Source organism: Dermochelys coriacea, chromosome 1 (assembly GCF_009764565.3).
Source record: "Dermochelys coriacea isolate rDerCor1 chromosome 1, rDerCor1.pri.v4, whole genome shotgun sequence".
Classification (NCBI taxonomy): domain Eukaryota; kingdom Metazoa; phylum Chordata; order Testudines; family Dermochelyidae; genus Dermochelys; species Dermochelys coriacea.
Genome location: NC_050068.2, coordinates 150,995,436 through 151,010,836, shown reverse-complemented (window position 1 = coordinate 151,010,836; position 15,401 = coordinate 150,995,436). Strand labels below are relative to the sequence as shown.

General features: G+C 40.7%; 1 protein-coding gene across 1 annotated transcript in view; it reads left to right on the top strand.

The window, feature by feature from the left end:
* CFAP47 (cilia and flagella associated protein 47) overlaps nucleotides 1–15,401 on the top strand; it is a 638,800-nt gene that overhangs the window by 160,994 nt on the left and 462,405 nt on the right. The window contains exons 28-30 of the mRNA XM_043505538.1: nucleotides 1,410–1,544; nucleotides 3,999–4,215; nucleotides 5,087–5,293. Of these exons, the coding sequence (XP_043361473.1) occupies nucleotides 1,410–1,544; nucleotides 3,999–4,215; nucleotides 5,087–5,293 (559 nt within the window). The remainder of the gene's footprint in view (nucleotides 1–1,409; nucleotides 1,545–3,998; nucleotides 4,216–5,086; nucleotides 5,294–15,401) is intronic.

Sequence of the window (15,401 nt, the reverse complement as noted above, 5' to 3'; positions counted from 1 at the left end):
ATTCCTGCCCTTAGCCAAACATGATTCCATTTTCCCCACTCCCATTCCTTGTTCCCATTTCCACACCCACCCACTTCCTGACTGACTTCCTGACTATATAGTAAAACTTGAGTTCTGCTTAGCTATACCTTACCCAATCATTTTCCTGAAATTTAACTAACCAATCCTAACATATTGTAACATGATTATGTAACCAATTATATCCCACCACCTTAATTAGTTTCCACCCAGCAAAATTAATTATACAGCAGACAGGAACAATCACAGAACCAGACAGAGATTATACAGACAAACAATAGGGAAATGGGGACTACAGTGATAAAACAACACAGAAATGAGGATTTCACATCCCAGCTATTGATAGTTGAGTTCTTGCCAGACAGGATGCTATCAAACTAAGTTTCCTTTTACATTTTCTAGGCACTTCCCTTTCTCTGGAGGCAACAGGCGCTATCAGGACAGGATTGTATTCCTAACAGCCCAATAGCACCTTCTTTCAATGTGACTAGTTTGGAAAGTGAGGAGGTGACTGGTCGCTTCCCAGCTTATGGCTCCCTCTGTTGCTTAGCCAGAGGCCTTAGCCTAAAAACAGGGCCTCAGATTGTCACAGTAAGAGAAGGCTCTTACACTGGCAGACAGTGATTTTGATTCTTTCTTTTATACCTCTAACTAGCCAAGTAATAAGAATACACCTACATTCTTAGAGTATAGGCCTTTACAGACAGGCCTGAATATCTATATCCTAACACTTCATAGGTTATCTCAACCTCACCTTCTGGTAATCTTTCACTACTTCCCAATTACCTGTATCCCTGTTAGTAGCCTCTTTTCCCCCTGCAGCAGTGGAGAGTAAGACTGTACTGAGAGAGGATATCTTTGGATTTTAAAAAAATACTGAGTATTTTCAGAGAACATGAATTACATTTCAGTGTTGTTACTCCTGTGCTCATCTCAACAGATCTGAGGGTTCTGTAGATGCTGCTTTTTAATTTGTTTTGTGAAATGTGTGGGATTGGTAGTGCTTTGAAAAGGCTGACTATGAAACACTGAGACCTACTGAGTGAGGAGCTGGAGTCAGACATGCCTTAAAAGGCGACTTGGTTCCTGGCTAAGAGCTTTAGAGTTGGGAATGCTCCACTGGGGTTTCTTCAGCAAGTGTCCAGACCTGAGAAGTACAGATTATAGTTGGGGGGGAAATTGCACATATTTCTTTCTTCAGTTACTGTTTAGAGAAGTGTCATGTTATCATTAGCCAAACTGTAAGTGTTACCCGATAAACTGAGCTGCAAAAGAAACCAAGATTTAATAGCAGATAACTGTGTATGTGAACCATTAATACACAGCCAGTAAGATAATGTCTTTTATTGTGCATTTTAATCAAACTTCAGCTCAAAATCTGTATTTTATAGACCATAATGGGATAATCTACAACAATGGAGAAGCTGTTTTGCATCCCTGTTACACTCCAGGATCTCTGTCCCATAGTACTTCCTCCAGTTCCCTCTGTGCAGTCACTAACTCAGCCTATGAAGGCTCTTCTTCAGGTAAAACAGCAATTAATATTTAAACATACAGATTTCTATAACAGGATTTCTGCTTACTACTGCCATGTTTAAATTTTTTAAAGAAAAATGTCTTAACTGCTATGCTGTCTGACAATGAGTGTAGGCTGTGAATGTCTGGGAAATTATCCCATCCCATCTGAGCAGAGGATAGACTGTCTGGAGGACATGAACACAGAGGGGAAATACATACTGGAATTGGAATTAACCAAACTGGTTACACAGCATGTCTAGGAGTCTCATTCATGCAGCAAACCCCCTCCCCTCCTGTACTGAATTGGTTACAGGATAACAGCCTTGTGCCCGACTAGATTGCTGAGAGGGGCAAAAATTAGCTGCCATAGTCACTGAGTTTTAACCTTGTGGTGGGTGGACCCAACCTGTGTGCCCCTTCCCAGGCTATAAACTCTGGGCAACTTTCCCATAAACTCTGGGCAAGATTATACTATTCTTACTCATGTAGGGTAATAACATATGACTGGAGCCATCCCACTAAAATGAGTGAGACTATTCCAGGAACAAATTAATACTCAGCATGCATAAGAGTGGTGGAATCTGGTCCTTTTTAAGGTGACTATGCTACCATTGTCTAAGGAAGAGAAATTCTGATAGAACTCCCCAATGGAAAGTGAATTTGCAATACAATAGATCCTCATCACATAGCTAACACAAGGTTTTAAAAAGAGGAATCAGTTGACATGACTATTTCCCTTTTTTAACTGTAAGCAATTATAAAACCAGTTTAGTTTGAAAAATCAAAACAAAAACCATACGCAATGAATATTAATATCCTGCACAGTGAAAGTCTAAATGGGTTATTCGTAAAAATGTGAAGACCAAAATGGTGATGATGATAAAATGCTTTTTAAGAAATGTAAACACTGTAGTAATTAGTGTAGCATAGAAAATATCTACTGTAGTCTCACAACAGTTAAAGTTGCATCAACATTTTCTTTTTTGCAAGGCCTATACCTCAGGGTCTCACCTTCTTTTGGAACTCTTTTTTTGTAAACATGCCATGGGAAATTTGAACCAGGTGTCAGACACAAATAAATGTGTGTGAAATGATCTCCAGTATGTATTTTGGGTTGGTATGCTTTGGTTTCTTAGGAAATTTGGAAAGACTTAAAACATGGGAAAAGCCTGATTTCCCCTTCCCTTCACCCCCACAATGCATGATTCCTTCCCCTGCTGCTGCCTGAAACATTGAAACGTCAGAGATATTTAGCTACTCATCACTCCCTCCAGTGCATTTATATACTTGGAAAGGGTCACTGTTGTCCTGGTTGTCATGGCAACAACTGCCTTTAATAATTGATTTCTCTTAGACTCCCATGACATTTTTACAAAGAAGGGCCCCAGGAGGAGCTGTAATGAAAGCAGACAGCGTTTGGTTCAGCTCCTCCTGTGCTCCCTTGGGTTTGTACTAGGATAAGGCATACTGATTCTTTTCAGAAGGTTATTGTTTACTTTCCTCTAAAAGGATATCATGAAAATAAGCAGGATTGATTTTTTTTAATGGAGTCTTCTATTTGAAACCTGTATTTTGTTCTGTAATAGAATGTGCTCGGAAAGACTATCTACCCTATTACTAGAGAAATGTACTGTTGTACTATACTGTTCACACTGTATATTTCACCCTCTATATCTCCCTTATATCTCCCTTAACTTGTTCTGATGTTTAAGATTGTTAAATGTTTTTCTCATAAATTGCAATTGTGTGACATACATAGTATGTGCAATTCCAATGGGGTAAAAATACCTATTTATGTTTTTCAAAGGGCTGCGGGATTAATTGATTAAAGTGGTGCTGACTCAGATGGCAGACACTTCAAGAGTGACAAAACTGTTACAGGCATTAAACCAAAGATAAACTAGTATGTTGAGCCACTGTGCCCTGCCCAGCATAGTGTATTTTGCCTTCCAGTGGATATGCCTGTACTCCTGCTCTAATCCATTGAGTATTTAATGTAATTTACAAACAAGCCTCTTCCAATATCAGAGGCTTATACAGTACCTGATAATTTGGACAAAGGTAACTTAGCCAGTTGTGCATTTCTATATCACTGGGGTATGGAACTTGCCTGAACAAGGTTTGTAATCAATCCTTATTGGAACCACTTCTAAGAATATTTTGGCAGGATTACTGCCAATGATGTCATATGCCAAGTTTGAATGATCTGTATTCATCTTTTTCTGATTGTGTAATAACTATTTCTCCTTTTCTAAATAAAAATAGGACCCAGAAATGCAAGGTTTGCTGTTTCCAAAATTTATATCTTGTCACTTGTCAGGAATAATTAATATAAGTAACCGTTCATATGATCCCTGTATTTTATTTCTTTGCTGTCTCAATAAGATTAGTGTTTTAAAAAGTGCTGTTTTTGTACTGGAAAATGGATAAGGAAAATTTGGAATACTTTTTGTATTATTCAGAATTGGAAAATAAGCTTGAAAATGAAAGGGTGAAGGATGAAGCTGACAGCCAAAGACAGGAGCGAGACAATAAATTTCAACTATCGCTTTTTCCTGACGAAGACGGAGAGGAATACATCTTCTTTCAGAAAGTGATAACTGCGGTTCAGAACTGGTTCACTCTCTTTGGTTGGTCTAAGGGACCTAATCCTATTTCTATTCCCCACTCACTAAGACGGTAATTGTAATTTTTTTCTTAATATTTCCTAGGAAAATGCTGCATCACACCTATGTGTGTTCCATCATTAGAAACATTCTTGGATGACCCATGTTTATGACCAAGTTACTTTTAATATGCAACTGAATAATTAAATGGAGAAACCCAAAGATATTTTTAATTAGTCAAACTTTTTACGCATTGTAAAACAAAAAGGTCTGTTTTTTGTTTTTTCCATTTATAAAATGTTCCCAAACAAGAGGCTCTGAGAGCATGTACAACATTAAAACCATATACAGTGCTTATTACAACTGAAATTGAGTCTGATCCCAAAATGAACCCAGTTTCTGACAGTCACCACTATCTCAAGGCAAAGCCATGTAAATGAATAGTTTTGTGCCTTTCCTCCTGCCCACAAGGTCAACAAATTGATGAGCAACAGGGGAAGCAAATTCCAGTACGTAGAGTCTTGTCACCAGTCCCTTGAACCTGATGTCTGTCAGCAGTTATATGAATTACCTGAGTTAGTCCTAGCTGTTTGATAGTACTGAAAGAAAAAGGCATTCTCTCATTTGGTTGATTCCCAAATGTGTAGGTTTTTATATAGGGTGAAAATGAAATTGTATTTGAATTGTACTTGAATGGTAATGGTGACTAGCAGACTCAGTTTTATTAAATAGTCTAACCAAATCAAAAATCTTATGTTGTCATAACATCTGTACAGAAATCAAGAAGTACTGAATTTTTCACAATCCATTCCTCAGACCTTTCCATAGTAGTTTATTAATTAATTCACCGCAGTTAATGGTACAATAGTTATTTTTAACTCAAGTCTGTTTTAATATATTTAAAACAATAAAGTGAAGTTTTTCTCTCCTCCCCCCCCATTTAGTGATGTGTGTAAAATCCAGATGACTTCATCTGATAAAGTTTTTAAACAAAACCTTGGCAAAGATACGAAGACTGTTTATGACATGCTACTCCATCTGAGTGGACAGTTGCTACCTGGAATTACTTCAAGCCAGTCATTGCCCTCTGATCCTATTGAACGAGTAGTCCAGCTCCACTGTCAGCATTCTACAATGCTTACTTTCCTCAAGTAAGATAAGGGTTTTTGGTTTTTTTTTTTTTTTTGCTTATGTTTCCCTGGCTGTGTTTAAGTATTTTAAATACCTTTCCCAAGGAATAATATGCTTTTTCTTAGTTGTATTTTTACACTGTTTTTTTGGTTCATGTGATTAAAAGTGTGATATTTATGATAAATTACGATGAGCTTGGTAGTGATGTAATCTGTGAAGCTTGGTGATGGCATGTTATGAAATGTTAAATAACCACTTTAAAGGTGAGGAACTAATTTTGTTTCTGACATGACGGTGATATCTGTCATTTTTTAAAAAGCTGATCCATCTTTAGAACATTGTCAGGTTATTTCTCCTAGGATGCAGGGCCACATCATATAACCCAATTGAAAAATCAATGGAAAGAGGACTGAGAATCTGAAGAGAGGAGCTTTATGAAGCTTTCTTTTTATATTTGAGAGAGCACAGATCCTGCAACTTTATGGATAGCTTGACTCTCAATCTCATGAATCTCAGAACCAGTGCTATTACTTCATTATGTTGTTGTTCGATGCTTTAGATTAAAACATTTTTGTTAAGAGAATTTGAGGTCATATCAAATTTTGACATCTGGATGATCTGAGACACATATACCACTATGTATAGTTTGGACACAATGAATGCAAAACATTCTATGAATGCTTTATGTGTTTCCTCTTGATTGTTAACAGAGCACAACTCTGCTGAAAGAAAGAAAGAAAAATAGGCTAGTTCATGCCTGATCTAAACTAAAACCTATCAATTTACTCCTATAAAGTGAATTAAAGTTATACAGCACATTAATGAAAACGTATAGTGCTTTACTTTGCAATGAGAAGCAGGTTACATAATAAGATAACCTCAGCTGATTACTATTCACAATATTAGAGATATTGAAACACACTGAAAGGAATTTAAAATGAAAAGCCCTGTGAAAATCTCTCTGAACAAGGAGTCAGGAGGCTTTTCTACTCTGAGTAAAGTAGACTTAGAGTTCTTCATCCCCTTCCCAGTAATGCTTCTTTATATTCTAGCCTTTGAGCTAAAGCACAGATTTTTTTTAAAACCAGCAATCAGCAGTTTATTAGCATAAAGCTACTATATTTACTTATCTTTCCTGTCTTCTTAATCTCTTGGCTCATGAGAGCTGATGAGAGCTTAGTTGCACAGTTGTCTAAGCGGTTGCGAAGTATCCAGGCCGGCACCTGTGAGATTTCCAATACTGTAACTGTCGGCAGACAGTAGCATCATTAAGTTTTAGTACTATCGATTCTTGTGATAGTCACAGCATTATTTTGGGCTTGGATTCTTCTGGCTCTGACACTGACATGGATGGTTTGTGTTTCGATGCTTCAAGTTAAAGAACAATTCTTGCACTGAAGGCAACCTGCCCAGATTTATACATATTACCCTTAGGATCAAACATAGGATTTTTAGGCTATACTGGTTGAAATGGAAGTTCTTGTCACATAGAAATTGCCCAATATAAGTTAATAGAATTGGCTCATTACCCCAAGGTAGGGGTAGGGGTGTGGGTGTGGGTGTGTGTGTGTGGCTGGCTTCTAGTGCTTTAATAAATTTATAGCAAACATTCTTCCCTCTATATATCACAAAATATATATATAAAATATTTTGTGATACAGCATGGCCAGAGGGCAGCAGAAGAGTGTTAGAAGGGAGCCTTATTCCCTGTATAGGGAAGAAAGTTTGCTATAAATTAATTAAAACACCTGAAGCCAATTAAAGCACCTGAAGCCAGTCACATGATAAAAACTCGCTGCTTCAATCAGACAAGAGGAGGAGTTGAAACAGAGTGGATTGGTGTTGGAGCAGAGAGCAGTTTGGAGGAGTTGAAGCAGCGTGGATTGATGTGGGAGAAGAGAGCAGTTTGGAGGAGTTGAAGCAGAGTGGATGGTGTTGGAGCAGAGAGCAGTTTGGAGGGAAGCAGAGGAGACTTTGGAGAACTGCTGTGGTGGTCTAAGAAGACCAAGACCCTAGGTAAGGGGACACCTGATTTGTGCAGAGGGAGGGCAGGAAGCCCCACAAGCTGAAGGGCAGGAGAGGGAAGTAGCGCAGGGGAAGGAACCGCTAGTTCTAGTGGTTTACTGTTATCCCTATGGCCCCTGGACTGGGACCTGGAGTAGAGAGTGGGCCCCAGTCCCTCCCACTCCCCTCCTCTAGGACACTAGTGGGGCAGCTAATACCCCTGTTCAGGGGCAAGAAACTGTGCCCTGAACTCCCCCACACCAAGAAGAGAAAGTGCGACACCCATCATAGTAGTGCCGGCAATTTGCCACTCTGTGTGTGCGTGTATGTATATATATTAAAAAAACCCCTTGAATCAGCCATAAAACTAGATTATAAAGTTACGCTGATTAGAAGTTTTGATAAAGCTGTTCAATTCCAAATGTGATAGCCTTCTGATTTAGATGGAAGGAAAGGACTTTAAATAATTCTTCCTTTTAAAAGGAAAAGTGTGGGGTTTTGTTTTTAAGCAAAGCAGTTTGGAAACCAAAAATGAGAAATGCTTCACTGTGCACACACTGAAGTATCCTTGAACACTAGGCTGATAATGTAAAACTGGAATTTCTGAGGTGAGATGTGGCTTCCTTGTTTAAGTGTCAATATTCTTGGGATCAGAGGCATGGAAAAAAATCTGCTTTTACAGTAACATTTATTTCACTGCTATATTGAATTGTAAAAAATTCCAATCTGGTATAGGACACACCTTGTTCCTTGTGGGTCCCTTCTTTTCCCTGTTCCTCTTCTGGAACACCGGACCCTGGTTCCAGGAGTCCCCCACAGGAGTTGGATGTACTCCTGTGATTCTGCTCTCCAGCCACAGAAAGTCCCAAACTTCTGGGCTTTCCCCTGCAGGAGAGTCTTGCCTCCTCTGCAGTCGCTCCCTTAGCCTACTTGTAAGGTCAGGGCATCTAATGGACTATCATGTAACTCAGACCTCCCTGGCCAGGAGGCAATCCATGAGTTATAGCACAGGTGTAATCATGTCTCTATTGGTTTTTTTTTCCCCTGCTGGGAAATTTCATCACAGGCCTTAACATGGTGATAACATTTTTCAGACTGTAAAAACCGTCTCTGATCCTACTGATATTTAGTCTTCTAATGTTATACCAAGATTCTGAACTGTACAGTAGTATTCTGAAGTGACTCCTCAACTCAGTCGAGGAGAACTAAGCCAATGTTCTTCTCTTTATACTTCCTCCCATTCTCAACTGGTATAATGTCAGTATTGTTGGGATTTGGCCTCAGCTTGTTTAGAAGAATCCAGTTTTACAATGCAAGTGCAAAGCTGCCAGAAAGGACGCTTGCGCTCTCTCTCTCACTTACTCACTCATGGGGTGGGGGGGAAGAGAGAGAAATAGTTACCCTGCAGTCACTAGTGTGATAGATTCAAAGGCCTAAAGAGACCATTGTGATCCTCTAGTCTGACCCCCCGTGTATAACACCGGCCATAGAACTTTCCAAACTAATTCCTAGAGTAGATCTTTTAGAAAACCATCCAATCTTGATTTTAAAATTGCCAGTGCAGGAGAATCCTCCATGATCCTTGGTAAATTATTGCAATGGTTAATTACTCTCACCATTAAACATTTATTCCTTGTTTCCGGTCTGAATTTGTCTAGCTTCAACTTCCAGCCATTGGATTGTGTTATACTCTTCTCTGCTAGATTGAAGAGCCCATTATTTAATATTTGTTCTCCATGTAGATTCTTATGGATTGCATTCAGGTCACCCCTTAACCTTCTCTTTGTTAAGCTAAATAGACTGGAAGAGCTTAATCTATCACTGTAAGGCATATTTTAAAATGTTAAAACTTTTACTCATTCTCCTGGCTCTTCTCTGACCTTTTTGCAGTTTATCAACATCCTTCTTGAATTGTGGACACTAGAACTGGACACCATATTCCAGCAAGTGTCATGCCAGTACCAAATAGAGAGAGGTAAAATAACCCCCTCCTCCTATTTGAAATTGTCTTGTTTATGCATCCAAGGATCCCATTAGTCCTTTTGATCATACTCGGAGCTCATGTTCAGCTAATTATCCCCCATGACCCCCAACGCTTTTTCAGTCACTGCTTTGTAGGATAGAATCCTCCATCCTGTAAGTATGGCCTGTGTTCTTTATTCCTAGATGTATACATTTAAATTTAGCCATATTAAAACACGTTCTGTTTACTTGGGCTCAGTTTACCAAGCAATTTAGAGCATTCTAAATCAGTGACCTGTTGTCTTCATTATTTACCACTTGCTCAGTTTTTTGTCATCTGCAAACCTTATCAGTGATGATTTTATGTTTTCTTCCCGGTTATTGATAAAAATTTTAACTAGTGTAGGACTAGAAACCAATCCCTGTGGGACTCCACTGGAAACACACCCAATTGATTACCATTCCCCATTCACAATTACATTTTGAGACTTATTAGTTCACCAGTTTCTAATGCATTTAGTATGTTGCATGTTGATTTTTATATCGTTTGTTTTTTAATCAAAATGTCGTGTTGTATTAGGTCAAGCGCTTTAGAAAAGCCTAAGTATATTATTGCTATTCCCTTTATCAACCAAACTTGTAATCTCATTTAAACAAAAATAAAGTTAGACAGGATCTATTTTCCATAAATCTATGTTGATTTGCATTAATTACATTACCTTCCTTTAATTCGTAATCTACCTATTGAGTTAGGTAATCATACCACCCAGAGAACTCAGTCTGCCAGTTGGATAGGCCCACCACCCATTTCTCCCATTTGAGTTTACAAAACAAAGTGTTTCATCTGTTTGGCATTTTGTTGTTGGAAACTTGTTTTCGCTAGGAAACAGACAAAACGGGTGATTGCTAGAGCCCAGATAACATTGGTTTGAGAGAAGAAGATGCAGCTGGTTGCCTCCCTCACTAGTATTATTTATTTAGTCTTGGCAAGAAAATATCACCTAGCTGAATGGAATATCCCATGTTGCAGAAGCACAAAAACACATTATCACCCTTTTTACAGTTTTTTGCTTACCAATCAAAATCACATAACACGTCTCAAAATGTGTGTTCACAGCCTTTGCCTTATATAGGAGAATCATCCTGTGGCAAGGGCAGAGCTTGAGTAGCTGGAGAGGAGGTGCACAGGAAGCTCAGGTTCTACACAAGCCACCTGCCTCCCTTTTGGGATTTCTGGTTTGTTTTGGAAGTTCTTCTTTAACCAAAATGTTTTCATGCAGGATAAACAGCTAGTATTGTAAACTTGCAAACAGACTACTATCAAGTTGAAACAATCTAGACCTCCAAAAGTTGGGAGATGCTGCAAGGCATTCTTATTCAGGAAGCGCAGATCTCTTCTTAAACATGGCTACAACTTTTTGATGATATTTACTGTTCTCCTTGTCCTCTCCACTATATACTTCAACATCTGTGATTATGCTTTCAATCCCCCTCCACTTTCTTTTCCTTTTTCTCCTCCCTTAAATCTCATGTCAAACAATGGGATAAGGTGCATTTTTCTGCTAATGTGGTGGTTTTGTATTTGTTGAAATTTTAACTATCTGGTTTAAAAGCATATTTTTTATGTTCACGACTTTCTTTCTCTCACATTTCAATTTACATCTTTTGTATTGAAATTAAATAGGAAATTTTTGTACTAGTCAACAAGTTGCAGCAAGTTTAGTTCTTTGAATGCTAATCTGTATGCCAACTGTGGAACATGTAAGTGCATATCCACACATCAGAGAATTCTCTAGTCAGCAGTATACACTGGGACTACATCCACTGAATCCTTGTACATACTAATGAGGGTTTAAAGGGTGGAGCTGCATTGTCATACCCCACTTCCTTCTTTACCACTTGTGGTATGTGTCAGAGCATCTCTCTTTGGATTAACCTCCACTTAAGCATTTGTAATTAGTTAGCAGGATTGATTTAGTTAAAGTAGGGCAGCTTTAGGGGACATTGTGGGAGAAGTGGCTCTCTTTCCCTGTGGTCACTAGTGGTGCGGGCTGCCATGGCTAAGCATGGCACATCTGACTGTGAACAATGGACACATGAGCTGCCTGTTCTGCCTTGATGAGGGGAAAGCCCCAGAGTGCTGTGAAATCTGCAGATCCTCTTTGAAGTGGACCCAGGAGGGAGACCTGCCTGAGGGCTTTCCTAATGGAGCAGTCGATTGGAGCCAGACTCTGACCCTGGGTTCCAGGTGTCCAGAGGTTGTCAAAATCTGCCCCTGCATTGACTTTGAAACTGGCTGAGGGATTGCTCAAACCTGTGGAGTCTCTGTCAAGGAAAGCATAGGGATAGGTTGGACTCAGAGTGGAAGTCTTCCAAGGAGAAGAGGTGGTGACTGCCCTCTCCTGTCCTCACTCTGAGGTTGAATAAGGCTGCTGGACATTAAGGGTGCCTCAAAACTTAGGAAATGTTCCTTGAGCACTGGAGCTGGTACCAACTGAGTGGACCCAGCTGTGATAGAGGCCTTACCCGAAGTTGTCATGTCTGTGTTCATCTCTTTGGTACTAAGGCAGTTGGAATGATCATCAGCTGCTACAGGACCTGGTAGAAGACTGACTCTGGTACTCACCGTCCCGGGATCTTCAGCACCAATACTTGCATGTTTACTGTCACACCTACCCACATGGGCTCTGTCACCCCAGATCATGGTCTGTATCTCTAGGGTGGATGTCCTCCTAGCTATTGGAGCTTCATTTGCCCCTGATGCTGTCCAGATTCCTGAACCTGGTGACATCAGTGTTGCTGGTACCCTGTCAGGTTCCCCTTTCATCCAGGGGGTGGGCGCCACCATTCCAAGATGACTCTTTTTTTTCATCTTCCACCTCCTTGGAAAGCCAACAGCCACCCCTACCTTGCTCCCGTGACTTGGCAGTTTTGATCTTGATGAGGTGTATACATGTGGGTGAGGGTAGAGTGGGGTATCAACCTGGCCCAGCACCTGTATCAGTGGTTTCAGAGAGTTTGGGCCCCTGCACCTTAAGACTATGGCATGTAGGCCTCTTGGGGACTTCAGTATTACCCTGAGGTGGCCTCCTCAGCATGCTTAAGGCACAGACTGTCACTGTCGCATCTGAGATTGGATCTGTCCGTCCTGTGCCCCCAGAATGAGGGCCAGTGCCGCAGATTCATGGTGAAAGGCAGGAGGGTACCAGCCACTACAACCTCATCATCCCTTGATGGTGCCCTGACAACAGGTCAGTTGGCCACTACTTCCAAGGACTACAAGATACTCCAAGATCTCATGAGACCGGAGATGGCAGTCTTGGAAATACACACTGAGTAGGCCCAGGATGTGTCACACAAACTCCTCCTCTTACACTTGTCAGTCCTGGAATGTATAGCATTCCCAATTATTGACACTTAAGATAAGCCAAGAAAGATTTCAAGGCTGGCCTGGGAACATTTAAGCATAAATAGATCTAATGAAGAATGGAATTTTACGGTGCCATTAAACTATTTGGAAAGCTGTTTGTAAGATATATTTTTACAGTGCACGAACTGAAAAATGTATAACTAGTGAAATTATCCTCAAAAGGGCATAAATTACTGACTAACCGGTTGTTTAGACAGTTGGAAAGTTGCAGTGGAACAAGGAGCCTTGGAAATAACTTAAGATAAGGAGAAATATGTACCAGGAAGAGGAAATATATAAAGGCCAGAATGAGACATGATAAGGGCACCAAGGGTATAGTTGCCCCTAAATCATAGGGGAAGTGAGACCATTAGCAGAGTGCACACAGGCTGTCAGAAACTACAGGGAAGGTCTTTCACAGCTGTTGGTATTTTTAGGCCTCTCTGTATGTGCTATTTTTACTAACTCTTTGATTTAATAAATCCAATCAGTCCTGAGTTGTTGGGGGTCTGGTATTATTAAACAAAAGAGCAAATCAAGAAGCCATAACTCATTAAATATATAATAGCAATCAAAATTCTTGTTGATTATTGGCTATTGATTATTGAGAAATTATTCGTAATTAATTCTTAATTATCAACATAATCAATAAAGGACTATTGGAGCCTGCAAAAGCCTTATGGCAAATGCCAGCATCAAAGTGAGCGGAGGGATGGTATTAGGTCCTGGTTACTGGATATGAAAAGTTCTATTAATACCTGATACCAGGGTCCCTCATAGTAATAGTGGCCAATGAAAGAACCGTCCAAAGACACCAGAAGTCAATGCCCAAGGATAAGGAAGTGATGGGTCAGAAATCATACTCCATTTTGAGCCTCTAAAAGATGATCTTGAACTACCAGGCTGTCCTGGCAAAATATGGCCACATCAACTGGTGAGCCTTAATGGCTTATTGACAAGTTGCTGCAAGAATAGAGAGTTGATTTCCAGACTATCCTGGCTGAGGGATGTTTGGTGGCCAGAACTGTGTTGCAGGTTGCCTTGGATGCAGCAAACACAAGGCAATGGCGACAGAGATTAGGATGTGCTGTTTCTTGTAGCTGGCCTTGGCATGTGTATCTAAGGAATTACAAACAACTATAGAGGATCTGCTGTTCATGGTCCGCTCACTGTTCCATGACAAGGGGGATGAGGCAATGAGATCCCTCAATGACTCTAGGGCTACCCTCAAATCTCTGGGTGTCTGTACCCAGCATCTAGGAGGAGACACTTTAGGTCCCAACCTTATTAGCTACAGGTGCCCTACCACCATAAGCTGCCTGAGTGCTGGGGTTGTAGAAAGTTCTCAGTTGTGCCATACTGTTTAGGAATTGGGCAGGCAGCAAATTTTACTTGGAGACCAAGGACAGTGTGTTCCACAATCTTTGCCTTCCCCTCCCTTTGGCAATTATCTATCTCTTCTCTAACATGCTAGTCCAGCATTATCTCAGACTGCTAAGTATAGAAGGTAGTCCAGAGTTCCTCTTCCTTCCCCTCCCCCCCCATACACCTTCCTTTTCAGTCCATCTTCAGGGACTCCTTCCATGAGAGCTATTTCGACGGGATTCAATGCATCCTTTTCTGGGTGCGATAGAGGAGGTTCTCCATCCACACAGTAGAAGGGGATTCTTTTCAAAGTACTTTCTCATCCCCAAGAAGACAGGGGTATCAGCTGATATTGGACTTCAGTTATCCCCTCCCTAGATCAGAAAGATTGGTGTGCTTCCCTCGACTTCCAAGATGCGTACTTTCACATTGGGATACACCTGGTGCACAAGTACTCCCTAAGGTTCGTGTTGGGCAACAATCACTACCTATACTGGGTTTTCCCTTTGGGTTCTATGCAGAGGTCTGCTTTAATCAGGAGGATGGGCATCCAGGTGTTCCTGAACTTAACTGTTTATGAGTTGTTTGGAACCTCAGGTCCAAACCAACGTTGGGATCTTTTCTAAGCTGTTTTCATGCCTGGGCCTACTAGCAAATGAGAAGAAATCCATGTTAGCCCCCATGTAGAAGATAGAGGCAATGAAAGCCTACCTATCACTTGACAAGTTCTAGTTGCACAATCTTTGCTCCCACCTGCAGTCCTACCCTGAAACACAAGTAAGATCCTGCCTCATGCTACTGGGTCTTGTGTCAGATTATACGTTTATCACTCCACATATGAGGCTCCAGTTCCAGTGGCTTCAGGCTTGGTTATACCGTCCAAGAAGTTGCTACCTGTGCAAGGTGGTATGTCTCCCTCCAGCAGTTCTCCAGTCACTGGACTGGTGGAAGGACCCAGGCAACATACACAAATGGGTTCTGTACAGTCCAAGTTTGCCCTGAAGTACCACATTCAGGTGGGGGACTCACATGGGCAATCTCATAGCACAACGCATATAGTCTCTTACAGAGAATATCTTGCATGTTAGTGTTCTAGAGCTCAGAGCTATATACAAAATATGCATGGCCTTCCTACTAGACAATCTTGATCATGGGCAATATGGTGGCAGTCTTCTGTCTATATAGGTGAGGTGGTAAGGGACAGGTGCTGGTACTATGTCAGGAGACCATCCTAATATGGGACTTTGCCATAGGTCATGGAATTGCACGGTCAATGGTCCATCTCCTCAGGGTGGATGACATGACAGCAGCGGCTTCAGCAGGTACTTCTGTAACAATCACGAGTGGTTGATGTACCAGAGGGCCTTCAGTGATATCTTCCAACAATG